The sequence below is a fragment of the Eptatretus burgeri genome, chromosome 14, assembly GCF_056783735.1.
Source record: "Eptatretus burgeri isolate ZD-2024b chromosome 14, Ebu_testis_v1, whole genome shotgun sequence".
Classification (NCBI taxonomy): domain Eukaryota; kingdom Metazoa; phylum Chordata; class Myxini; order Myxiniformes; family Myxinidae; genus Eptatretus; species Eptatretus burgeri.
In genome coordinates this window covers 15,684,564-15,712,063 of record NC_140974.1, presented here as the reverse complement: position 1 = coordinate 15,712,063, position 27,500 = coordinate 15,684,564, and the positions used below count along the sequence as shown (strand labels likewise).

The 27,500-nt window shown below is 46.3% G+C and overlaps 1 protein-coding gene across 15 annotated transcripts in view; it reads left to right on the top strand.

The window, feature by feature from the left end:
* The window catches only part of LOC147012704 (protein phosphatase EYA4-like), a 243,284-nt gene that overhangs the window by 184,809 nt on the left and 30,975 nt on the right, over positions 1 to 27,500 (top strand). For all 15 annotated transcript variants that reach the window (XM_085853787.1, XM_085853791.1, XM_085853792.1 and 12 more), the window contains 5 exons: positions 1 to 44; positions 1,680 to 1,836; positions 2,644 to 2,780; positions 2,991 to 3,074; positions 14,405 to 14,494. The exon at positions 1 to 44 is cut by the window's left edge and continues 39 nt beyond it. In XM_085853787.1, coding sequence (XP_085709913.1) covers positions 1 to 44; positions 1,680 to 1,836; positions 2,644 to 2,780; positions 2,991 to 3,074; positions 14,405 to 14,494 — 512 coding nt within the window. The remainder of the gene's footprint in view (positions 45 to 1,679; positions 1,837 to 2,643; positions 2,781 to 2,990; positions 3,075 to 14,404; positions 14,495 to 27,500) is intronic.

Sequence of the window (27,500 nt, the reverse complement as noted above, 5' to 3'; positions counted from 1 at the left end):
ACAATTCTATTTCGAGCACAGCGGGCTTTAACAACACTCCTCAGGTGCAGCTCCTTCTCCAGCACAATTTGCTTGCACTTCCTTCTTGTAACTGAGTGCACCTTTGTTGCGATATTTGGTGTTTTATTATCTTGCCAAAACGAAGTTTTTGCAAGATATGTTAGTCAGCTTGTATGTTTTTATTTTTATTTTTTATTTTTGTCTGTAATCACGTATAAAAAATTCTGCAGAGCACAGTTATCATTGGAAAATTTTGTAACTTCGCATATCAGAGGCCTATAGAGGTACCTTTCAGCGCACAAGATTTTGAAGGTCAAGGTCAAAAGTCAAGGTCACTTTGTCGCAAATCAGGGGAGTCGACGAAACCCTTATTTTTTTGAGTAATTTTGATCGGATCGTCTTCAAACTTCATGGGAATATAGTTCATGGTCTGGTGCTCAGCTGATTAATTTTTGGTGGCGATTGGCCTTGACCTTCATGGTTAGCACCTAAGGTCAAACATATTTGACCCCAAGGTCAAATTTTCAAGTTTTAGGAACCATATCGTGTAGTACCTCAAATTGAACACCTCGATGAGTGCTTTCTAGATATGTCAAGCTTGAGACATTATGACATCATTTGGTGACATTATGAGGCAAACGCATATTTTTCATGGTTACTCTGTAGAACGATTCTCATCGGAATCTCTCGTAGGCAGATATTCCTCAAGGAGTCGCTCCTGGTGGATAGCAGCTCTGTTCACCTCAGTGTGACCTTAAAGAAGTCACACGTGGTCACCTTTTGGCAAGATAAGGATGACATTGGCTTATTTTATTTGTTTGTTACCTCTGTCACCGAAGGTGGACAGAGGTACGATTTTACATCTGTCTGTCTGTCTGTCTGTCTGCCTGCCTGTGAGCATGATATCTCAAAAAGTTGTGGACTGATTTGGACGAAACTTAGCGGACAGGTTGGGGGTGGGACAAGGACAAATTGGTTCGATTTTGGAGAACATCTGGATATGGATATGAGAATTTTTTTTTTTTTTGAAGTGATTCTTCACCATTGAGACATTTGGCCAAAAACGATATACAGCACGATATTTCATAAAGTTGTGGACAAGTTATGACAAAACTATGTGGATGAGTTGACAAGAACAGGCGAGTAGATTTTGGTTTAGGTCCGGATCCAGATCCGGCCTATCAGTGGGATACATAATCGTAAACTGTTCAGCCTGGCGGAGGTATGTGCTCTACAGAGTGCCGTTCTTATTTTTGGCTGTGGTAGTGATGATTGAAATTGTCTGTTTCGTTTGCCTGTATCTGAGTACTTCTTGACGAGCAGGGGTTCAGTAGTTTTGTCCAGTAGGGCCATCACGCGTTCCAAAGCCCTTGAGTGCTGATCGTGGCTTGAGTACGACCTGGATTTTTTTTCTTCTGGAATTGTATCTTTTCCATAAGAGATGATGACAATATTTTGTAAGTTTTCTCATTTCTGCATTTTCAAAGAAGTTCCAAGTTTCAATTCAGGTGAAAATTGATGAATTCGGGATGCATAAAATGCTGGATGAAAAATGTTGTCTTTTGCAAAAGTAGGCATTTTGTGTAGTACCTTTCTGTGGAGGTGAATGCATCACTTGATGTGCCAGACTCTTAAAAAAATAAAAAATTCTGAAGTTGTTTTGTACTATTTTCTTGCAGGAATACTCCCCATATGCAGGATTTCCCCAGAGTCAATATGGGCAGTACTACAACAGCACAGCTTATGGTTCCTATGCATCCAATAGCAGCAGTCAGAACCATTCATCCACGACCTACCAGTTACAGGATTCCCAACCGGGGCTCAACAGCCATGCAGGTGGGTAGTGAGCAATGAATTGAGCAGCATGGGGTAGTGAGCAATGAATTGAGCAGCATGGGGTAGTGAACAGTTTTGGGGAAGGTTAGTGTTGCAGACCCTTGTAATAATTGCAGATCTAGTGAAGTAAATGCTTTGCTCCTGGAGCGATTATTGCACAGTACATTTTGGCGCACATTGGCACTGGGTGTTTTGTGAGCTGCTTTGAACTGCTAAAGGCCTTTCCAAGTGGTCTCTCTCCCTGTTGCCTTGCTGACTCAGCTCCAAACCTTGCTCACAATGGCTTGAAAAAGAGGAGCAGGAATGGGGGGAAATGGCAAAACATTAGCTTCTGAAACCCCCAGGGTGTGGATTTTGAGCCGAAAGTAGACTCGACACTCTGCAGTTGTGCAGACTGCCCATATGCTCGGTGATTTATCTTCTAATGAATGTGTCTTTGGTGTTGCCATCATCATTTTTTATGCTGTGTCAAAGTCTCTGAAAAGGTGGAAGGGTAAAAGTGAGGGATGAGGCCCATGGGCGAAGGAAATGGCCGAGCACGAACGGTATAATCGCTTAGCTTAATTCTGTGTGCGCCACATGTACTTGCGCACCTCCTGGATTTTGAGACCATTCGACTAATTGTGCTACACCAACAAAGGTTTTAAGTCCCATTTTTGTGCAAGTGGATTAACTGGCAGGAATTAGAAACGGGACGGTGAAAACGCAATGGTCAGATCTCACAAAGGCCTTTTGTGAAAACCGAGAGGGAGTTACTGGCCCGCCCTCAGCATTAGAATGTGACCGCGACGCGACCGATCGTGCCAGGCAACTTTGGCTCCATGCATGGTCCGGCGACGCCCGTGAAGGAACCGGAGGAGAGGACGCGGAGAGCATCCGGGAGCAAGAGCAGGGGTCGAGGTCGACGGAACAACCCTTCTCCACCACCCGATGGAGATCTGGAGGTACGGTTGACAAGGCCTTTGGTGATCATTTCTGGTCTTGAACTTCCACACGTCACATATTTCAGTTGACTATATTTACACTTATGCGGTCATTGTTTCAGTTAATTACCAATTTTAATTGTTGACTGCACTTAGAAATGTGAACATTTAGTAGTAGCAAGCTATGATATCTCATTATATGGCTTGTGGAACCCACTCCCCAACATTTAGAGAGTCTTCATCTGGGACCTGGATGAGACCATCATCGTCTTCCACTCACTTCTGACAGGATCTTACGCTTCCAGATATGGAAAGGTGAGCATCACATGTTTGACTTTGCTTTCATATTATAACTCAGTTAAATTATGGACATTTTAAAAAGGAGCGTTCAAAGCCAGGGTTCTGTAGCACTGCAAGGTGGCTCGCTGCCTGTTTGGCCAAGGTTCCCTGGGATACGTTCATGTTGTGTTGTCATATGAGATGTTTGAATGCTTGGCGCCGCAGGCTTGACAGCTGTCGCCTCCCCGTGACCAGCCAACGCTGTCACGTGGTTTTGGATGGCTTTGGGCTTGCTTGCCTTGCATCTCAGGAAGATTTGCTGTTATGTTGATTTGTAGCTGCTCATGATGAGATCGTGTCATGTTGAGGTGTTGCTTTAACAAACAAAATAACATTACGCATAATTTGAAATTAATAGCAAATCGATTTTCACATTGGAAGCTCAGCAACAGTGTCATTGAAATGGAAAGGAAGATCTAAACCAGGAAAACTCCTTCTGTGGTGAATAGGCCACCTTATTGCTCAATCTACTCAGATAAATTCTAACTTTAGCCAAACTTGCTCTTATGAAAAGTACATTGATATCTTTAAGATCTGAAATGAGAATTTTATGGATCAAATTTACCCGAGCAGAGAATGACCATTCAAGGTGAACCATTGTCAAAAGAGTTGAACAAGGGCAAAACAGTTGAGCTCAACTGTAAAAATGGGTGAATTTGGCTCAAATGAGGTGAAGTTTATAGATTGGATTATGGAATTGGTTTATTAAATAGAAATTTCATAACCTATTCTTGGGGTGGGGGCCGACAGGATAGCTTGGGATTGAATATCTACCCAGCTACACACTGTCATCCTGGTATTTCGCATGCAGGGCGATTCATCAGTATGTGCCCCACCCATCTGGAGAACATTAAACCAGGGAACCCTCTCCCAACGTTGGTTGTTGGGGGTGATAAAGATCCCACGGTGTCTTTCAATAAGAGGATGCGATTTAATTCCAGCAACCTGGCCAAAGTGTGTGTGTACTCTGGCCAAAGTGTGTGTGTGTGTGTGTGTGTGTGTGTGTGTGTGTGTGTGTGTGTGTGTGTGTGTGTGTGTGTGTGTGTGTGTGTGTGTGTGTGTGTGTGTGTGTGTGTGTGTGTTTTCTGTGTATTCTATGCATATTTGACTCGGATGAAATGAAGAACTTGTCACCCGATTATATCCTTGGTGAGGTTTGCCGTTCCTCTTCTCACAGGGAGTCAGGGCAGGAATTTGAAATTTGGCCAGGGTGCCAGGACACAACGGCCTACTATTTTCAAAAGGTACAGAGGGATCATTAACGTCCATGTGAAAAATGCTTGCAAATGGAAAGAGTGCTTGCTTAACTTCCTGTCCAAATGGTGATATACTTATTGATGCAGCACCCTACCTGTGAAACACCAGGATGACAGTTTACAGTCTAAGTCAGTAACTGAAGCGAGATTAGACAGCTTAAATGTGAGAACACGACCTCTGAGCTATCCTATAGCCCTAAGTTTCAATACTACTCGTATGATTAAGTTTATTCTTTGTTTTACTGCTTTGGCCTGAACCGTAATTGTTTCACTTTATTATTCACTTCCATTTTGTGTTAGCATTTTGAGCATTTGGACAATTGATCAATCAGTTTATTGATGAAAAAAGGTTGCAATTAAAAAAATAGAAGGGCACTCAGTAGAGCGTATACCTCCGCCCTGTAATGCCTGATCCATGAGAACATATCTGGTCCAATACATTTTTAAAATATCATTCTTTATATCATTTGTGAGCTCTATCTCTCAATGGTGAAGAATCACTTAAAATGTTTTCGTAGTCAGATCCGGATTCGGATCTTCACCGAAATCGAATCAATTTGTAATTTCCACACACCGAATATAATATGTACACCAAGTTTCATCCGAATCCGTCCACAACTTTTTGAGATATCGTGCTATATATCATTTTTGGCCCGATTTCTCAATGGTGAAGAATCACTTAAAAAATAGTAGTCGGATCCAGATCCCAATCTTCACCAAAATCTAATCAATTCGCCCTTGTCTCCACCCAACATGTCCACCAAGTTTCATCCAGATCCGTCCACAATTTCTTGAGATATGCTGTACACAAACAGACAGACAGAAAGGGGTGAAAACATAACCTCCTTCACCTTCGGTGGTGGAGGTAATGATCCAGGACTGCATTTGGCTTGTTTGTGTACAAAGCTCTTATTATTAGCTTCTCTTTTAGTTTTGCTTGTCCCATTACTCATCATCTGTTTGTAGCTCAAGTGGTTACATTGGCGTATGATATTGTGAATGTGCACTTTGGGGTGGATACGAGGTCAAATCTTCCACTCGGACAATCACCGATGTAGTGATGGATGGCCCTTCGAGACGGTCTGCCGTCTGCCTCGAAAGTTGAACAGATCTTTACTTTGGTTTCCGACGTACAGAAACTCGAATCAAATCTGTCGCCGACGGTAGTTCCCCCGTTTGAAAAGGATTGGGGCCGAGAGTGAACCCAGGGGCAAACGTACCACAAACTTAACTCTCCCAAAAAGCCATGTGTTTGACTTGCACCGCGATTATAATTTCCCATTTACGAACCGTGCACCAGGCAGAAACGACACTGGTGAGAAAACAGGTCTATTAAAGAAAGCAAAAGGGGATAGGGAGAACAAGAATGGCTCAACCTGATGATTTTATATGCACAATAAATAAACCCACGTGCGCCACGAACTGTGACGACTTACACAATGCCCTATCCAGTCACATCACAAAGATACAGACAGGGATAGGTCACAAGACAGATAAATACATGATCTCCACGTGATGCTTGAGTGGAGTTGGTGTGCGCTGGTTGCGAGATATATATATATATATATATATATATATATATATATATATATATATATATATATATATATATATATATATATATATATATATATATATATATATATATATATATATATATATATATATGTTGTTGTGGGCCGGGGGTCAGGTGAGAAGATCACTGGGGTGGGGGGGGAAGCTATCTCGGCTCCCACCAGACTCCCCGGAATTGTAGGCCATTGCACACGGATAATTCCATGATGCGGCGGGTCGCTTAACTGCCGTGGATGCTACTAACTCAACCGCGTGACCTAGGGTCCTCCCTTCTATGGGTTAATCGGGTTACCTAATTAATCACGTGATTAAATTACCAGGGAACACGCCCTTGGTGCGCCTTGACCGAACCGGATCACTCTACCGGATAGGATCACTTTACCGGATTGGATGCAGCCGAGCAACACTGCCAAGGACGTACCGGCTTAAAGGAACGGAATCTTTGGGAATAAAGTCCCGGCTAAGCTATGATTCGGACCATGCTGGATCAAAACGAGCTGGGAACATTCCTAATAGTGATTTATTTCCAGGCAACTTAAAAAAAGGGGGACACCAACCTCGCCGTGCACCAACCCACAAACAGGCTCAAACACCAATCGATGTCATGTCGTCACCCCCAAGGAGCCAGGGTCGCCAAGAATCAGGCATGCCAAGAGCAGGTACCGAGCAGAATCATCAGGAACGGTCCAACCGTCACCAACCGTCAGGAGCTATCAGGAGCCGTAACCATCGGGCAGCTGCAAGGAGCTGTAACTAACGGGCAGGTGTAAAGAGCTGTAAGCAATGGTCAGGAACGGTCACCAACGGTCGGGAGCTGTATGGAACCATCACCAACGGTCAGGAGTTGTAAGGAACCGTCACCAACGGTCGGGAGCTGTATGGAACCATCACCAACGGTCAGGAGTTGTAAGGAACCGTCACCAACGGTCAGGAGCTGTAAGGAACCATCACCAACCATCAGGAGCTATCAGGAGCTGTAACCAATGGACAGCTGTAAGGAGCTGTAAGCAATGTTTAGGAGCTATCACCAACCATCAGGAAGGTGGTCCTCCCTTCCTTTTTATAGACGACCAGTGTGGGCGGAGCCTCAAGCAGACTTCAGCCAAATCCAGCTTGCCTCTTGGCGCATCACTGAACATGACCTCCAACCATCAATCTCACGATCATCCCTTCCTCACCATTGAGCGAGACGCAGCCCATAATTAACACAGGCCCGGCCCACGACACCATGTTCGGGGCACTGGACAAGCGCCAGAAAGCGGCCATTTGCTGGAACAACTGAGCGGGGGCGTGAAGCGCCCAGAAAACGCCAATGGCGGCCACCACCTCCCCCCTCCCCCACCCAGCCTGACACTGACAGGGGCCAGCCAGTGTTCATGGAGCTGCTAAGTGGGGTGCCAAACGTTGACTGCGAAAGGCAGACACCAGGCGTTGATGAAAGAAAGGTGGGTGTCGAACGTCAATGACAGATCAGTGGGTGAGGTAAATGATCCACAGCCGTATTTGACCGTCAGAATAACTGTACAGGAAAAGCCCGTGGTGTATTTAAGCAAATGTCCTGTAAGTCCAAAGTGTAAATAAATCGTCCAACTCCAAGCCAATGTGTCCTGATGGAAAGGGGTAGAATGAGTCTCCGTTCGGCTAACTGCTATCTCTCGCGTGCATGAACGTGTCGTAAAGAGGAAAAGGCCATCCAATAAGAAACGGAATCTGTTCTATATAATACCCTTCTCCAACACATCAAATAGTTAGAATCTTACCAGACAAGGGGGTGGGTCTATTCTGAACATGCATTTCTGGAAATAACTGTCTGAGGATCTGGATGTTGTGTGCATTAGTCGGATCCGATTCTGAAATCCAGAACTATATATATATATATATATATATATATATATATATATATATATATATATATATATATATATATATATATATATATATATATTTACATATCTTGCGAGAGGGAGTCGTGTCACACGGCTCTGCATCCAAGCTTCATACCTCCTTCTGTTGAGCACAATTGCTCTTGGATGGCGTCATTGATTCTCCTGTCGAACTGCTGTGTCACACTCTGGGCTCCACTGGAGTCAACTCCCATCCATCCATCCATTGGGACCATACTCTGCGCAGAGCGTTAGTACTGCCTAAGCAGTCTCCTTGGCTATTGGATACAATCCTGGACAGGTCGCCACTGTGGCACAGGATACCAGCATGCTGGCACTCATTTTGCCAACCTCAGAAGGATGACAAACAGAGTGAACCCACCTGGTATTAATTCAACAGCCGAGTGGGATTTTAACTCAGGATCCTGGGATTCCAAGCCCACCACCCTCACCATTAAGCCAACACCAGGCATCCCAACTCTCCGTTTTCTGCATTTCAACTCGGCGCACTCTCAAACATTCCACTCTGACCTCCCGTTGAACGTAGGTTTCAAGCGGCTCAAACGAGTCCGGGTTGCCAGCATGTGTGTGTAGCTCTTACCTTCATCTTCCTTGAGGATGGGTGAGGGGGGGTCAGTGGGGGGTGGAGTTTGTAGAGCTGCAAGCGGTTCATTTTAAAGTAACACATCAAAGACAGATTACGACGGGAAGGATCTAGGGCCGAGGTCGGCAACCTGCGGCCCGCGGGCCAAATGCGGCCCGCGAGCTCCTCCCGTGCGGCCCGCGGCGCCTTGTCCGCATTTCCATTAGGTGCGGCCCACGAAACATTTTTCTGAACCGACGGCAAATTTAACATATGTGGACATATGATTCTTCCACATATATCAGTCTCTGTGCGTCACAATAAATTATTTTCGCTTCTAGTCCACTTAACTTGGTCTTAAATATTTTTTTGTTGTTGTTTCAGATGGCTGAAGGTCTTAAGGTTCAATTTACAATTACATTTATTATCATTGATTTTAGGTGTGTTTGTTATTTTTTTGGGTTGGGAGGGGGGTACGGCCCACGAGGTGGCCCGAACGTGGCCCAGTGGCCCGCGGCCTGGTTTAGGTTGCCGACCCCTGATCTAGGGGATTAATGATGAGGGAATGGTGTGAACCTTTTTAGACATATTATGCTGGAGAGGGGTCATGTTTATCAGCTCCTCAACAAACTTCGACATTCCCTATATCATTGTTGCATATAAACTACACGCCTATGCTAAACGTTTATTAATGACATAACTAGTCTGTTTTTCACCTTTCCCGCAACAACATCAAACACAGGTTTAGTTGAAATTTTAAATTAAAATTGTAACTTACATTTGTTTTATGTCCTTTGCAATTTGACTGCCAGATCTGACTGAACTCCTTGGGACAATCTTAAATTTTGAAATTTGGAAGTGCATTTTTATTGAGTCTATTTGCTGATATATGAAGTCCATTGAAATGTGTTGAAAGAGTGAACTCCATTTATTCAGAGCAGGAAATGTGTGCTCTTCTGAAATGCCACAGCAGAAGGTTGGCCTGTTTGCCATTCCCATCCATGCACTGTCTTGTGCTGCGATGCCAGATGTAAATCCTATCTGCTCATTGTTCCATTGTCTCCTGGTGTCATTGTGATATTATACTGTATGTGATGTGTATCCCAAATATGTGAGCTATAGATTATTGTTTAAAAGAGTATCAAGGGAAGTTGCATCGCTCTTTCACCTGCCCTTTTTTCAAATATACTTACTGTCGTTTCACTCCTTGTAAAATTACTTGCAAAAGACTCAAAAAGATTACTTTATGAAACCCAAGTTGATACCTCTTTTTTCATGGACTACAATGAAAAAAAGTTGATGGTCTGTCATCACAAGTCCCCATGCTTCTCACCAAAAGAAACGTTGAAAGATGGCAAAAAGTTTCACCAGGAATGACCCAATGTTGAAATATTTTTTGCCCGTTTTGACTCTTGTGAACTGGGGGTCATATCCAAAAAATCGTTACAAATTTAATGCGTCCTGCAATGTTGATTCCACATACAAAGTTACATACAAAATGTTTTAAAATGTGCCCTTAATTGCATGTTTTGGTAATTGAACTTTTGACTCTGCCCCAGGGGGCTGGGCCAAAAGTGATGCTGCTCTTGCACCTTCATGCTTTATGGTGATTGTAACTACCAGGTTTGGTGAATTTCTGCACAACCGTTTTGGAGGATGGAGCGTGACAGACGGATGGAGCAGATTACAATCCCCCCCCCCCATTTTTTTCTAAAAGTGTGGGGGATAAGTATCTGATACATGTTGATAGTCCAAATGCTTTGGATTTTACTGAAGACTAGGGTTGTACACTTGTAGGATAGGCCAGCGGTAGCATACCCACCTTTGAGCTGTTTTTGCTGAACCATGCTGCATCGATGTCCAGTTCAGTGTCCTTGACAGCCTAAAGCTGGACTTGTTCATGAAACAAGGGAACAAGCCCTTTCATGCTTGGATGTTTCCGTGAATCATGTACACCCACTGTTCTATTTCTCTTATCCACCTGTCTGCAAGACTGAAAAAATCACAAAACCATCTACGTGTTTGGATAAGAGTTTAAAAAGTTATTTTTTTTCATAAATGTAAGTTATAACAAACTTTACTACAAAATATTTATTTGTGCCTTTGGCTGTGGGCTTTTCCTGAAGACTCGAGTTTAATAATCCTAAATTGCTTTTGAGTGCGTTGTGTGTGTGCGGAAGCTTACTTTTGATTGGGCTTTTAAACTCTCCAGGTGGTGAAAATGCAATTATTTATGTAGCTTTTGATCCACATCCTATTCTTCAATTTCTTTGTTATTTTACTTTACTTGGCTGTGCATTGGAGGCACACATTGTCTGGATAAACTTGAAAAGGAATTGAAGTTCCACATTTGTTTACAAACTTGCACCCATGTGCCAGGAATCCAGTGAACTTTCTGACTTGTCCATTTAGTTGGTTTAAGAGAGAGGTCAGGAGGGGTGGGGGTTGGGAGACGGTCTCAGGGCTCAGCAAGCTACAAGTATAGTTAGCTCATCTGCCATGCATCGGGGGATGTGGTGTGTGTGTGTCTGTCTGTGTGTCTGTCCATCCAGGCCATAACTTTTTTTTTTTGCTATTTATCTTATTTATTCATTTATTTTCCATGAGAAATTTGGTACCGTTTTGAAAAATTTGAGAAATCGTCTAGCGGAAGGTGGAACGTGGATGGGGTTGATGTGAAAGTTGTGTAAATACAGGCAGCTTCTCTGGTGTTGTTTATATTTAAACTTTCACTTAGAAAAAGCTCAATCACCACTGAAAAGTCTGCATCATGAGTGGAAGTTGTTCCTGATGGAGGAAAAAGCTAGAATGGATGAGTGGGTATGTTTAACAGTGATCGGTTTTGGACTGTCTGCATTTTCTCTTATTATTTACTGCTTGGAGTGTGTGTGTGTGTGTCTGTATATATATATATATATATATATATATATATATATATATATATATATATATATATATATATATATATATATATATAATAAATAGGAATAAATTGATGCGTGGTGCTCGTTTGAAAAAACTCTGACTCAACCCAGGACTCGAACCCAAGGACCTTGTCAGTTAAGGGCTGACGGCCCACTGAGCTATTGAGTCTTCGAGATATCCTCAGAAATATCTCGTACATACACTGCAAGCTTTGTAATGGCCAACATCTTGCGTGCCTGCTTGGCAGACCCCGTGTATGTGTGTGTGTGTAGGTGTATTAGAGATAAATGTCATATAGAAACTTAATAAACAATAAATCCCTGCGTGGAGCTAGTGTGAAAAAAATTCTGACTCGACCTTGGACTCAAACCCAAGGATACATATATGGTAGGTGTCTCATGTTGCAGATCTGGTAGTCTCACCTTGAAGCTCCAGTGGAAATTGATTTTTGTTCCAAAGTAAACCTAATTTGAGGTCGTTCCACCTGGAAGTCTACCTGCAAACCAAACACTCCACTTTCATTACAGATAGAACCATGCAGCACCATTAGACTGTCAAAAACAGACTTCCGAGGTGAATGAGGTGAGAAGCCGTCTTCCACAGCAAATCCTTGAGGAGAGGTGCAGGGACTTCTAATGCAGATCCAAAGATGTGTGCAATGTGCACCCTAAAAATAGTTGGTTCTTTACTTCTTATTGCTGTGCCAGGGAATTGCTCTGCCTGGCGAAGCGACAGGCCACTCTGCTCGATGAAAGCTCTTGGCAGGTGCCATTTGGGTGTATGGAAGAAGATGCTTTTGGTGGTACCATCTCTTTCTCATCCGCTTACCTTCGACCTCCCTTTTTTGAGTGGGTCTAGTGGTTTATCAGCTTTAATTACTTCCGCCACCAAATGTGAAGGAGGTTATGTTTTCACCCTTCTCTGTCTGTCTGTTCGTTTTTCTGTCTATTTGTGTGCAGGATATCTCAAAAAGTTGTGGACGCATCTGGATGAAATTTTGTGGGCAGGTTGTGTGTGTGTGTGACAAGGAAGAATTGATTCAGTTTTGGTGAAGATCCGAATCCGGATCCGGATCCAATATTTTTAAGGTGATTCTTCACCATTGATAGATAGGGCCAAAAACGATATATACAGTATCATGGTATCTCAAAAATGTATTGGGACAGATATGTTCTCTTCATGGATCAGGCATTACTTGGTGGAGGTATGTGCTCTTCCGAGTATCCTTCTAGTTTATTCGTGAAAGAGTCGGGATTAAGGGATCATCAAAGATTATGGGGTACGTGTGCTCATAAGTCGAAATAGATTTGACACAGGCATTATTTTACCACATGGCTTATTCCAGTGTCTGGATTTCCATTTAATCCTCGTTTTATTGTTTCCCAGTCCTTCTCCATACAAAACTCATGAATATGGATTTGACAGTTTGGCAGTTCATGACAGGTTATGGAATAACATTTTTCATATTATCCTCCCCCACACCCTTCCCCTATCAATTTGATTTATTTCATTTCTTTGAGAATATCTTGTTACTGAATACAGTTGTATACACTCCACAATTATTAAGTGTTCTATGGTATAGAATTGTGACACAATGGCTGTAGTTTGTTTTATGAATGTCTGGTTCTGGAATGTGTCATTGCTCTGCTGACTGTATCCACTATTCCACTGTCACGTACTGGGACTCTTGGCACAGTATTTGCAAAAAAAAAGAAATGAAACAAAAAAAAGAAAACTTCCTAAGCAGTTTGGCATGTACGAGGGTGGCATCTGCGGCCTGCCCATCTTCGAGTCTCTTAGAATAGCCCGTCCAGTTTGAGTGTAAGCATGCATAGGGTGCTCACCAGGTGGTTTCCTGCATGTTTTCTCAACGGTTGCTCAACGTTGTCATCCAAGAAGTGATTAAAAGTCGCTTGGAATGTCAGCATAATTTGTTTACCTGTTGTGCGATGACATTTCTTGCCAGACAGAATTCGATGTACAGAAAAATATTTTGAAACGGCAGTGAAATATAACTCGAGAGAATCGGATTTATTTATTTTTACTTGCACCATTCCTGTTGTTTCTTTGAACACTTCCTTGTTCCTGCCATTTTCAGCTTTATTGCTATTACCACTCATTCCGGTTGATGTGATCTCCATTTTTTGGGGGGGCTCATTCTGATACGCTCTGTGCCTGGAGGGACCAAGGAATGGTATGCTATCCTTTATTGCCCATCAAACAGCATCCACGGTGTGAACGCATAACAGGCGCTCGCTTACAATGGCCTCCCGGAGGACGTTCCTCCTCGACAAGCTTCTCGCGAGCCACGGGGATGAGATCCCGCGGGGTGGTCGTTTCATCGGCAGGAAGCGTCCGAAACACTTTATAGCGAGCCCGTTCCGCTTGACGGGCCAGGGAAAGTTTGCCTCGCGAGAGTCTGCTCTACGACGTGTGCTTGACACTTAGACCTGAATGTTGTGCATGATTTATGATAGCGTCAATGACATTGGGATAGTATTCACCAGCTTCCTTTCACATGTTATTGATATGAATATGTTCATCGTCATTGCTTTGCAGGACGCGTCAGATTTTTTTTTTTTTTTTTTGTGCATTTTGATGAGGATATCTCATATGCCAATTAAACGGATGACTTTTAGTTTGATTATACTTATGCTGACAAATATTCCGAACACTGTTTTGATCTATTTTATTTTTGATTACTTATTTCATTAATTTTTTTGAAGGATTATTTCTTTATTTTGGGGGGAATTTTATTGGATTATTCCACTTGGCTCTTATGTTGATGCTCTCTTTATGTTAATGGGATAATCTAAATGTTTAAGATTTGGCGCAATTTTTTTTCCACTTTTTAAATTGAGAATCTATCAATGGGTTGTGTAAGAACTTATTCTTCAACAATCTGGATGTTGTTCTTGATTTGTTGGGATTTAACAAACAAGGCTTAATGATGTTATGCTGTGTGCTTAAATATCATCTCTGCCCGTCATGAGACTTACACTTCAAATGACTTAGCTTCATGTCTTTTTTCTTTCTTTCTTTAATTTTTACTCTTTCCCTTATTACTCTGGATTTCCCCTCCAGGACCCACCGACGTCAGTGTCATTAGGCCTGCGGATGGAAGAGATGATTTTCAACTTGGCTGACACACACCTTTTCTTCAACGATCTGGAGGTATGTTGTTAATTCGAAATTGGTGAGTTGATTATCATTAGCTTTGGAAGCACTTTTGTGTGACCTCTGTAGAATGCACATTGTTCATTTAGGGTTGGCATGCTTGTTGTTTCCTGTATGAGCAGTAGCTCATGATTGTGAGATCTCAGGATCAAATCCCATACACAGTGTTGACGAGTCCTTGGTTTCCTAACGTTCTTGTAATCCATGTCAAAGTCCACTTATGTCTCCCGATCTCCTCATCCTGCAGGTGATATATATATATATATATATATATATATATATATATATATATATATATATATATATATATATATATATATATATATATATATATATATATATATATATATCCTCCTCCGTGAACCTTAGTTTATTAAAAGCAAATGATTCTTAGTGATCGTCAACAAGGTGCCATTTATTTTTCTTTCATAATCAAATCGTGGCATTGTCACCCCTCATTAATGATGCAACCAACCGGCATCAAAATTGAATCCTCCTCATTTGCTTGACAGCCAGGAACCGTTTTGGGGACGGAAGGAATAGGCTACGGTTGTGACCTGCAGTATCCTCGAGATGTTTACAATTGAACAGAGTCGAGATGGCCAACCTAATGTAAATCAATGCAGTACACATTCTATTATGCAGCGTTACAGGGACTGGGATTGATGTAAAATCAAATTCAAACTGGAATGGCACTCGGTCGAGTGCATACAGGCTGAACAGTCAACGTTTTATATGCTGCTGATAGGCCGGATCTGCATCCGGACCTGAACCAAAATCGAATCGGCTTGTTCTTTTCACCTACCCAATTCATCCACCAAGTTTTGTCATAACTCGTCCACAACTTTTTGAAATATCATGCTATGCATTGTGTTTGGCCCAAGATCTCAAATATGAAGAAGTGCTTTTAAAAATAAAAACAATTCTCATATCTGGATCTGAATACAGATCTTCACCAAAATCTAATCAGTTAGTCCTTGTGATACACCCAACCTGTCCATCAAGTTTCGGCTGAATCCATTCATAACTTTTTTTAGATACCGTGCTCACAGACAGACAGACAGACAGACAGACAAACAGAGGTGAAAATATAATCTTGGCCCACCTTCAGTGGCAGAGGTAATAACAGTAGATTGCAAATCAAAATCCATCAACAGTAGATTATAAATGAAGAAGAGGCAGCTAGATGAGCAAGGCACTTTTCCGCTTGGGTTATCCATCTGTGAACGAAAGTGTGAACATGAACTAAATCTTGCCAGAACGGTTCACTTGTTTCTCACTTACTATTTGGGATATTGAAGTCTGTGCAGGAGATAAGACCGGTCAGTGTAGGTCATTGTTGTAATAGCCGTGTTTTTGTTGAGGATGGTGTTTCATTTTCTTGTGCGTGTGCTCATCCTCAGAGACCTTCTCAGGGAACTCTGCAGTTGGCCACATCTGGATGTTGGTTTATTACGCAAAACTGAGTTTTAGCTGGCAAACAGAAATGGACACAAGTTCATATTGTATTTGCCCACGTTTGCGAAAACACGGCGAGCTTTCCAGCCTGCTGCGTTTTATGAAGCAGATGTCCGAGCGACGGTGGGACAGGGTGTTAGCTGATGGCGGTTCCCCGTTTTTCACTCTGCCAAACAGGCAGCCAAATTTTCTGCGCTCGTGCAATAAACACAGTTTATCCGAGGCTCCAGGGGGTGTGAAACATAACGTGGATGTGGTTGTAATGCTCCACCGCAACTGTGCATGTGGCACTTCAGGCTGTCGGTGCATCATTATTTTTGGAATGTGGACGTAAAGCTCCTCTTGGAAGCTTCGGCAAACGCTCTTGCTTTCTTCTTGATGTTTCTCTGTACATTGGTGGAAATCCCTACTGTTATTAGACAAACCAGGTTGAAATCCCATATTCCCCAGTAATATTAAATACTTCTTTTTTTTTTGACAAGGGTCCTGCAGAGCCTCTGTTATTGGCTTGTCACTCACGACTGCAATCGCGGAACCTGAATCTGCTGCCAGACGGCCATAGCTTCATTTGCTTCCTCCAATGCGATTCAAGCCCGCATTCATTTAAAATGAAATCCCACAACCAACCAGCTTTAGTTGGCCAAGGGGTCGTGTCTGCAGACACGATGCAATTTGGACAACGTGGTACTTTTCCTGCCATACGACGCATGCACGCACCGCCCGGCACCATGAGAAATTGATTACAGCTGTGGCGCCCGCCTCGCTGTGCCGGTCGTCCCTATGGAACCCCCCCCCCCCGATTTACAGGGCAGAGCTGACTGGCTCTGAGACTGCAAAATCCATCAGGCCGTGCTGACAAAGAATGCACACGCCGGGTCTGTTGAAGAAAACTGTTAGTCTTTGCCCAGGAACTCTGGTGCACCACGACTTGCCACTTGCCATTTCTGCTCGTTTGTCATTGCATCATTGTCTACCAGTCCTTTCTCTATCTATGATGCTTGCTTGGATAGCTCAACCTATCCTGACTTTTTTTATGCACTGACTGTGAAAAGATCTTCAATTAGTCGGTCAACCTCTACAGAACTTACTAAACTTCCACGACTTTCTCCTCTCTTCGGCTGGAGTCTCTCGTCTCATATTTTCTTTCCGTTTCTTGTCCTTGTACTCGGTTTATTTGAAGTTTGTTGCTTTGGTCTAATGAGTCATACCACTTGTTGGCCAAACATATACTGACTTCATAATCTAGAAGTTTTAGATCGGGTACAGCCAAATATTTTCCCTGCTCCCTGTTACAGTATCTGGTGTTTGAGATGAAGTTTCATACAAATGTTCTTTGAATAGTAATTATTGCACAAATCACTTCGTTGCATCACTTAATTGTTGAAAGCTGCTAGTAAGTTCCAGTCCTTCACCATTAGCCTCACCCGGAGGGAGAACCTTTTTTAATCAGTTTGTGTGTCGGTGAGTTTGCGAGTCTGCAAGCAGATCGACTTTAATATAAATTGTTCAGTCACAGAACTGCTGAAATCTCAAAACCCCAACAAGGCATTGAACTCAATGACTACACCAAGAGACCCCAATACCCTGTCTTTTTTACATTTGTTTTATTGTTTTGTAATGATGTTTATTTTATCGTGGTATAATTATCCAATTAGTGGAATGTACAGTATATTGTCACTTTTAATCGTAATTGTCCGAAGGCTTTATTATTATTATTATTATTATTATTATTATTATTTTATTTTTAAACAAGGATGCAACTCCTCGTTGAGGACACAGACCCAAACCCACACCTGGTGGATGTTAAAGATTCCACGGTGTCCTTCGTGAAGTGTAGGCGAGCTATCGCTGGCATAATGAACAAATTACAAATTTCAGCTCCAACCTTAGCTGAATGTCAGGCTGGCCAGGTGGTTTGTGAAAGACTTAGGCCAAAACCTCCCCTTGTCAACTCCACAAGAACATGGGAATAATTGTGATCATTCAGAAGAAGAAGGTTTTTGCATTGCGAATGAGATTGTAAAGTGTATATAAATAAATTGTGGTTTCTGAAAGCATATACAATCCTGGACTAGTCTCTCCCTTTAATAAAATTAATGAATAGCCAAAATTCGAAAATGAAATCATTTTTTCCTTCACTTCGCGAATATTCGCAACATGCCGTAAATCACGTGTGATCTGCAAAACCTGATCTAAACTGATCTATGATCTAAACCTGATCTGCAAAAGATTACTCTCTCTGTGTTCCCTTCAAATGCAGCTTCAAGTTTGTTTTTGAACCTTTCTTATGAAGATATAACTTAACTTGTCACCATGCATTTTGAATGATTCAATGAAAACCACGTAAGTTAAATTTTTCATGAAATGATACTGTTGCGAATTCGCGCCCGACGGCGTGCGGACGGCCACGTCACTCGAATCGCGACCGCGTCGCCCACCGGACGGACAATTCAGTCGTGACCCTCCGGGAACTATCGCCCGGAGCCAGTCACGGGTGGGCCTTTCGACCTCACCACAATCGTGCCAATCGGCCACCCGCGTAGGATAGGGTTGTTCGCCAAACTCGACCTACCGAAGTACCCACGCGGATGGTAAACCGGGCGATTCTACCTCGCCGCAGGTTGACTCCGGACACGAGCCGCTTGGGCGGCCCGTTCCGTACTATCGGGATAACCGAACGGTGTTATCGTCGACCTCGATGGTTCAGATTATTTACCGGGTGTTTTGCACCCACTACGAACCCTTTACATGAAGCAGGATGGAGGGTCAATAAAGAAAAGACGAAGCGAAACGGGAAAACAGTTCACACAATGCACATTTATTTCCCGGCACACGGAAAGCACATATATACAGCCATACAGTCAAAATGCACTTGTAGCAACCAAAACAAAAGCAACAACGACTACGCGCACACACGGCAACACTTATACAGTTTTAATTTACAAACGGAGCCAACACACATTTATACAAAAGCAAAGGAAAGAAGCCACCCTCACAGACAAGGGGGCAGACAGGCCTGCAGGCCAATTGTGCGCGTGACCTGGAGGAGCGGCCAGGTCCGCGAGACCGGGGGGGGGGGGTCCTACCCGCGTCCTCGTGACGCGTTGGCGGGCGAGCCGCAGATGTGGCCGCGTGGCTGTGCCTCGACTCCGTGCTCCTTGGCGGGTTTCGTTGGCACGACGTTTGGAGTGGGGTGGGAACGGGGCCCTCTTTTTGCACTATCTCAGCGCGGGGGAAAGGGGGAATTGTTGATGCCCTGGGGAGGAGAATGGCTGGCTGGCTTGGGTCCCGCGACGAGCGATCCCACACCGCGACCTCGTCGCCAACCGCCGTCCTTCTCGCCTCGGACCCGAGCTCCTTTCCCTCTTCCCGCAACTCTTCTCAGCCGACTCCAGAACCCAACTCTCTCGATGAGACTCTCTTCCCCCGGCTCTCTTCCACTCTCCAACCAAAACTGACTCACTCTGCCACACCGATGACTTCGCCACCCGACTCGACTGACTTCATTTGCCTTGCGCTCGCCTTCTTATAGGCTCGCAGGAGCAGCTAATATGCAAATATTCGGATCAGGATGACCTCGGGGGCGGAGCCACGCTCGCCCATTGGTCGGAGGAAACGGAGGCGTGAACCTCCCCTGATCCTAGAATTTGCATATATCGATTTCACACAGACGCGCCTGGAGGCGGGGCCAAGTCGCCCCGCGCTTGCTAATTGGACGGAGGAGAAGTGGGCGTGTAGCGTTCTTGATCCGAATTTTCCCTCGGAAAGGCTGCTGTTTGCGCTCGTGGCTCAGTGCGCTCGGCACCAATCGCCGAACGGGCCCGAGACAGCCCGACGTTCAGTGTTCACAGGTGGTGCGGGAATGGCCGTAGAAGGAGAGAGGTGAAGGTGGTGGAGGGTTTTCGGCCGTGGTTGATGGTTATGCTGCCGTTGGGAATGACGGTGATGCGATGTTTGCGGGATTGAGTTGTGAGGGTAAAGGTCGTGGCTGTTGGTGTTGTTGTTGTCTGAGGGTTGGAGCGTGGTTGTAGTTGGTGACGATGGCTGGCGTGGTGGTTAAGGTGGTTGTTGTGTGATGGCGGTTGAGACGTGGTTGGTTCAAAATAAAGATAGAACAGAAAAACGGCTATCTCAAAGCGTCGCAGCCCGGATGAATCACATAAAATCCCTCTATACAACGGGTTTGGGGATAACTACACATGTACTGAGAGATATCTCACCTACGGGCCCTGAATGGTGGTTTGCGAATTTCCACAGCCGTAATACTACCCCCTCCCCTTTTTACAGACTCGTCCCAAGTCGTCAAATTCTCGTGTGCCATAATGTATAGTTCTACCCGAGTACGTTTTACCTAAGGATCACTGAGTGTGACATTCATGGTATTCGTGTCCCCAAAATAAATAACCTGATGGCTGAGTAACTAACTAAACAAACCCACTCACTCAGATGACTTAAATAAAATTGCCGGCGCTAAGACAGACATGCCGGGGGGCGCACTCATATTTACAGTACAACTTAACCTTAACTTACAAATTTTACACTAAACCATGGCTGAGGATCAATGGACTCTGCAAAGAGAAAGCAGTTAGCAGGGAGCCAGGCTGCTCGCATGCAGTCTCTGGCTCAAGCAATGCAGGTGGCAGGGAACGTGGCCGGCTGCTAACACGCAGTCCTAGGCCTCCCCCTTTTAAATGGGCGCAGCGAACAACGGCGCATGGGCTGCGCAAATGCAGTCTCCTGGCGCGGCTGCCTACAGGGCAGTCCCTGCAGTACGTGCGACGATCTGACGCAGCAAACAACGTTGCACGGGCCGCCAATGCGGTCCCGTGATGCGGCTGCCTAAAGGGCAGTCCCTGCAGCTTGCAAACTGTTGCGACGATCCTGGCGCACATGGCAATGAACAAGGGGGGCAAAGCAAAATTGAACGGGGGAAAAAAGTATATGAGCGCAGTGGGCATGGCATGGCAAAGGCAGCAGGCAACCACAGCCTGCAGAACAAGGCCGTTGCAGGCAAACACAGCCGGCAGACGAACTGGCCGGCACAGGCCTTGCAGAAAAGAGCTGCAGACGATCCGGCCGGTACAGGCCTCGCAGCAAAACAACAGCTGTCGATGAAGTTGGCCAGCCTTTGCCTTGCAGTGCATTTTGATGGAGGGAGTGCGGTGGTGCTGGCCACTCGGAAGGCGGGCTCAGACCTACCTACCTGTCTCCCTCCCACCTATCGTTTGCCTGTCACTGTACATACCCACTCCCTTAATTTGTAAAAAAACCCAATTTAGCCCCAACTTCTTTTTTTTTTTTTCTTGTTTTTATTTTTACTTCCCCACTTAACTAGAAATCGTCCCCTAACCCCCTTTATCGTCATTGTTCGGCCAACCTACCATCTCCTAGCCTACTCCCAACCCCAACGTTCCCTTCCTGGAGGGGAATAAGGGAGAGCTAGCGTCCTGCGTCGAGGCCCAATGAAGCCTCAGGATGGCCTCCCCAGACTTCAGCGATCTTAACCCAAAGTGGGTCCAGCGGCCCACAGCAAGAGCGAAGGGATGGATGGTGCGGAGGGGCACACTTCCTATCTAACCTATCCATTTAACTTTTGAACTACCCTGGGGCTTTCAACAAGCGCCTCTCGCTTAAACTATTGGTTCTATCGACCCAGATTCCCGTCGCCCGTGTTGGTGTCCTCACAATTTTGGGCCTCGCCCCCAATTTTCTCTCTGTGCCCTCACACGTTCTCATGGCTGGGACGCGTGGCTCCCTTGGCAGGCACTACCCTCTGCCGATTCTCGAACAATGGCACCCCCGGGCATTACACTGCCTCCGAGCCTACCAGCTCCCTAACACCGGAGACTGCTGTCCATGGCAACTCCCCTGCAACACTCACGTGCCAGGCTGGTTTCCCAGGTCCTTTTCCGAGGGTCACCCGTGCCCACAACACTGCCCACGCGGCTAACGGCGCCCCCGCATCATGCAGGCGCACCCGTGCCCACTACGCTATCCCGGCCCCCCATGGGCCCTTGGCCTACTACGGCCGACTTGCCTGGTGCCCGGGGTACCCACTCAGCGATACTCACCTTTCGCAGCCACGCTCCCAGCCCATCAACAAGGCTCCTGCACCCCTCCAAATGGGTATCGAGCCTACACTCCCACCAACAGCAAAACGACTTCCATTTTGTCAATTTTACTAACCCAGCTAACTCACTTTACACTGACTCCGGGGTCCCTTGGGCGGGAGTCACTCCTCCCCCCAATCACTCATGGCACCATGCATTCCACATTCGCTCCACTCACACAGACCCGCTGGCCTCACTCACCCACCAAGCACATGTTTCCACTTCACACTTCACAACTCTTCAACTCAAACATCGCTGAATCCTGCCATCCTGCTGACTACATCCCCTAACTAACTCGTGCTCCCATGTTGTCCCTTACACTATAGCACGTTCCTTTTAACACTACGTAGCTAAGCTACGTCCCGTCTATACATTCACTGTCTGTCACTGTCTTCCAAAATAATCCTCATAAATTTTCACCTCCTTAGTCTGAACTGAATCCCTCTACCTAATCCATTCCACGGGCCCCATGAGGACTTACCCCTGCCCCATGAAGCTGGTCTAACTAACACTAACCCTTCCCCCTAACTAGTTGTGTCCTGTGCCCTGGTAAGGGGATCTTCCACCCCTTGCCCAGGGAATCCTGTTCACCTGAAGCGAGGCTTGCCTTTTTTTATTGCGCAGCACCAGCGCAGCAACTCGCAACCTGCGCACTAGCGCGGCAATTCACAGCCGCGCACCTGTGGCGTGACGTCATGGCAGCTGTTCGTGACCCTCGTCCCTCTTGGACGGTACCATCCGGCAGGGATTCACCCTCCTGCCGGATTCCAACCACACACACAGCCATGATGTCACCCGGCGCATCAAAAAAAAAAACCAAGCCTCACGTCTCGAGGGGTTCCCCACGCGAATACATGTGCTCTGCCAGTTGGAGATTAACACACACGCCCGCGTGGAGGACCCGTCCGGTCCAAATTCGAAATCCTGCCTAAACTTTGTCCGTCCGCGGGATCGGCAACATCCACCGCTGGCGTTTCCGGACCGGGCTTCACTCCCGCAAGCGAGCACGTGGCGGCCTCGTGCGTTGCACGGCACGGACCTCGCGCTTGCCGCTGGGTGAACCCGGCGCGGTCCCCAATCCAACTACGGCCGCTATTCGGCCTTTGTCTCTCAATTGTCGCAGTCGTCTCCGTCTCCTTTCGACACATGCGCTCTAACTCCCGCGTGTCACGAGACTCCCACACCACGACATTCCACTCACCCCGGGAGACGCGGCTGCATGCTCACGCATGCCGACCGACATCTCCCTCACATACCGCTCTCTCACACACACACAGTCTCTTTCACACACGGCCGCTCACTCACTCGTGCCATTTCCCTTGCACACGTGGTTCCATTCATACACGGCCGTTCACTCGCACCCGTGGCTCCTTCCACACACGGTGCCTCATGCACACATGGAGTAATGGGAGGCACGCACTTCGGCACACTTGCCACCACACCACTCACACGCGGGGTTTCACTCCCACACGGGGTGTCACTCTTACCTGGGGTCTCATCCATACACGGGCTCGCACTCACACCTTGCACCACACACACCGGGACAACCACACTGGGGATTTGTGCCACCCCAAGGGTTTCCGGGGCCTCTATACCCCCCAAGCTTCGTGTGCACCCGTTCGCAGCACTCCTCCCCTCAACTCCGCTTGGCACGACCGAACCCACCTGGTCGTAAACCGCTTCAAGGGGGCATACTCCCTCCCCTCGTTCCTGGAGGAGGCCATCCAGCTGCTCGCACCGGGTCACGACACAGTCCGCCAGATCCCCCTCATCGTCCTCCACTACCTCTGTGTGTGTGTGTGCTCGTCTTCAATCCCGTCCAATTCACCCTCTATCTCCCATGTCTCTGTACATTTATTCGTTTCTGTTGTCTCCTCGTGTCTATTAGTCTCTGCTTCTTTCTGGCGTCTTTCCCTTATCTTTACGTAGGTCAACCTTGCTTTCTCCTTAAGTCGCTCCCGTCCTTCCCTCTGTTTCACTCCTTGCTCTTTCACGATCTCCGCGTACCTCATCCTTGCTTTCCGTCTTAATTGTTCTTTTCTTTCCCTCCCAATTCCTTTCACCTCGTGTCTTATCTCCCTTGTGCACGTCTCCGTCACCCTAATTAGTTTTTCCCTCTCGGTCACCTTTACACTTCTCGCCCAACACGTCCCCCAAATTATTTTCTTCTCACCCGCCTCCCTTGCGGGCCTGACAACCATTACACTCCCTCCCAGCTTGTTCGCTCCCACACGTGGCGTCGCCATTTTGAGCTCTCCTGTTATTGCCTTCATGCCCGCCTGCAGGCTTCGGCCTATTTGCTGCATCTCACCCCGCATTTCTTCCATTTTGTTTTCCATTCCGTTCTTCACCTGTTGTAAATTCGCATTCATTTGTTGCGTATTCGCTGTTATTGCCTGCAGAATCCTGTCGAGTGCACTCGGTTCGGCAAGGATCGGGGGGTTTTGGCAGAGAGGGGGAGGGGAGGTGTCATTCGCCGCGGCCACTGCCGTGCCCATTTCGGGCTCTGAGTTCGGTTGGGGGGGGGGAGTTCGTCCTGTACTACCAGCATTTCCTGCATGGGGATCTCATCCTGGACCATGGATTCTACACATTCTAAATCCATATCTACCCCCGGCTCCCGCTCGCCTTGAGACTCCATCTTATTTCTCGTAAGGGATTAATTTGGCCTGCTCGTAATTTGGAGGGAATCGGGGGTCGCTCCTCTCACCCCTGAACCGATTCCCCGTGAATCTAGCTTGGAGGCGGGAGGGATTCGAATCCCACTCCCGGACACCAGTGTTGCGAATTCGCGCCCGCTGGCGTGCGGACGGCCACGTCACTTGAATCACGACCGCGTCGTCCACCGGACGGACAATTCAGTCATGACCCTCTGGGAACTATCGCCCAGCGCCAGTCACGGGTGGGCCTTTCGACCTCACCACAATCGTGCCAATCGGCCACCCGCGTAGGATAGGGTTGTTCGCCAAACTCGACCTACCGAAGTACCCACGCGGATGGTAAACCGGGCGATTCTACCTCGCCGCAGGTTGACTCCGGACACGAGCCGCTTGGGCGGCCCGTTCCGTACTATCGGGATAACCGAACGGTGTTATCGTCGACCTCGATGGTTCAGATTATTTACCGGGTGTTTTGCACCCACTACGAACCCTTTACATGAAGCAGGATGGAGGGTCAATAAAGAAAAGACGAAGCGAAACGGGAAAACAGTTCACACAATGCACATTTATTTCCCGGCACATGGAAAGCACATATATACAGTCATACAGTCAAAATGCACATATAGCAACCAAAACAAAAGCACCAACGAAGCAGATGTATTACCGACTATGCGCACACACAGCAACACTTATACAGCTTTACTTTACAGACGGCACCAACACACATTTACACAAAAGCAAAGAAAAGAAGCCACCCTCATAGACAAGGGGGCAGACAGGCCTGCAGGCCAATTGTGCGCGTGACCTGGAGGAGCGGCCAGGTCCACGAGACCGGGGGGGGGGGTCCTACCCGCGTCCTCGTGACGCGTTGGCGGGCGAGCCGCAGATGTGGCCGCGTGGCTGTGCCTCGACTCCGTGCTCCTTGGCGGGTTTCATTGGCACAACGTTTGGAGTGGGGTGGGAACGGGGCCCCCTTTTTGCACTATCTCAGCGCGGGGGAAAGGGAGAATTGTTGATGCCCTGGGGGAGGAGAATGGCTGGCTGGCTTGGGTCCCGCGACGAGCGATCCCACACCGCGACCTCGTCGCTGACCGCCGTCCTTCTCGCCTCGGACCCGAGCTCCTTTGCCTCTTCCCGCAACTCTTCTCAGCCGACTGCAGAACCCAACTCTCTCGATGAGACTCTCTTCCCCCAGCTCTCTTCCACTCTCCAACCAAAACGGATTCACTCTGCCACACCGATGACTTCGCCACCCGACTCGACTGACTTCAATCGCCTTGCGCTCACCTTCTTATAGGCTCGCAGGAGCAGCTAATATGCAAATATTCGGATCACGATGACCTCGGGGGCGGAGCCACGCTCGCCCATTGGTCGGAGGAAACGGGGTCGTGAATCTCCCTGATCCTAGAATTTGCATATATCGATTTTACACAGACGCGCCTGGAGGCGGGGCCAAGCCGCCCCGCGCTTGCTAATTGGACGGAGGAGAAGTGGGCGTGTAGCGTTCTTGATCCTAATTTTCCCTCAGAAAGGCCGCTATTTGCGCTCGCGGCTCGTTGCACTCGGCACCAATCGCCGAACGGGCCCGAGACAGCCCGACGTTCAGTGTTCACAGGTGGTGCGGGAATAGCCATAGAAGGAGAGAGGTGAAGGTGGTGGAGGGTTTTCGGCGGTGGTTGATGGTTATGCTGCCGTTGGGAATGGCGGTGATGCGGTTTGCGGTATTGAGTTGTGAAGGTAAAAGGTCGTGGCTGTTGGCCTTGTTCTTGTTGTCTGAGGGTTGGAGCGTGGTTGTAGTTGGTGACGATGGCTGGCGTGGTGGTTAAGGTGGTTATTGTGTGATGGCGGTTGAGACGTTGTTGGTTCAAAATAAAGATAGAACAGAAAAACGGCTATCTCAAAGCGTCGCAGCCCGGATGAATCACATAAAAGCCCTCTATACAATGGGTTTGGGGCTAACTCCACATGTACTTAGAGATATCTCACCTACAGGCCCTGAATGGTGGTTTGCGAATTTCCACAGCCGTAACAATACTTTAATGGAAGAGCTGGTGATGATTATGATCCAAATTATTTTTGTCACATTTTGTTGCAAGAATTAATGTCAGATTGTAACATGAAGTTTCACCTGTAAACGTAAACCGATCATCAGAAGACATTCTTAATCCCATCTCTTGTCTTGTCTTGTCTTGTCTGCTAACATTGTCCGTATTTTGCTATGGAAAATTTTGGAACTCAGATGATCTAGGTGTACTGTAATTGCACTGCGGTTTGTGATCACGCTTCCCCTCTGGTTTTTTTATTTTATTTTTTCCCCTCACAAGTGCAGGTATGAGGATTTAAATCTAAATTTATTTATTTTGTTATTTTTAAATTATTTTGAATGTGTAAACATGGGCAGTATATTTATTTTGTTCTTCACCTTGGTCGCTTTCGATTATATTTGTCTCGGATGTTTTGTTGGAGCTGCTTCGTCATTGCCTCATTCGCATCGCCTTTGGAACCATTCTCACTTGACCGTGTTTGTACCTAAATCCTGCCCTCCTTCCCCTAAACCACGCCTTCAACACGAATATAGAGACTCATGAAACCCAGTTGATTAGCCATACAAAAGGTTCACCAAATGAGAAAATGCTGGCCAAGCATGAAGAAAAGATAACTTTAGTTTTGCTTTTGTCAGGTGTAAAAATGTCTTTATAATCATGTATATGCAATGGCCCACACTGGTTGTAATGGAGGTGCGGACAGAAAAGCAGGTCTGGCTGTTCGCCATGA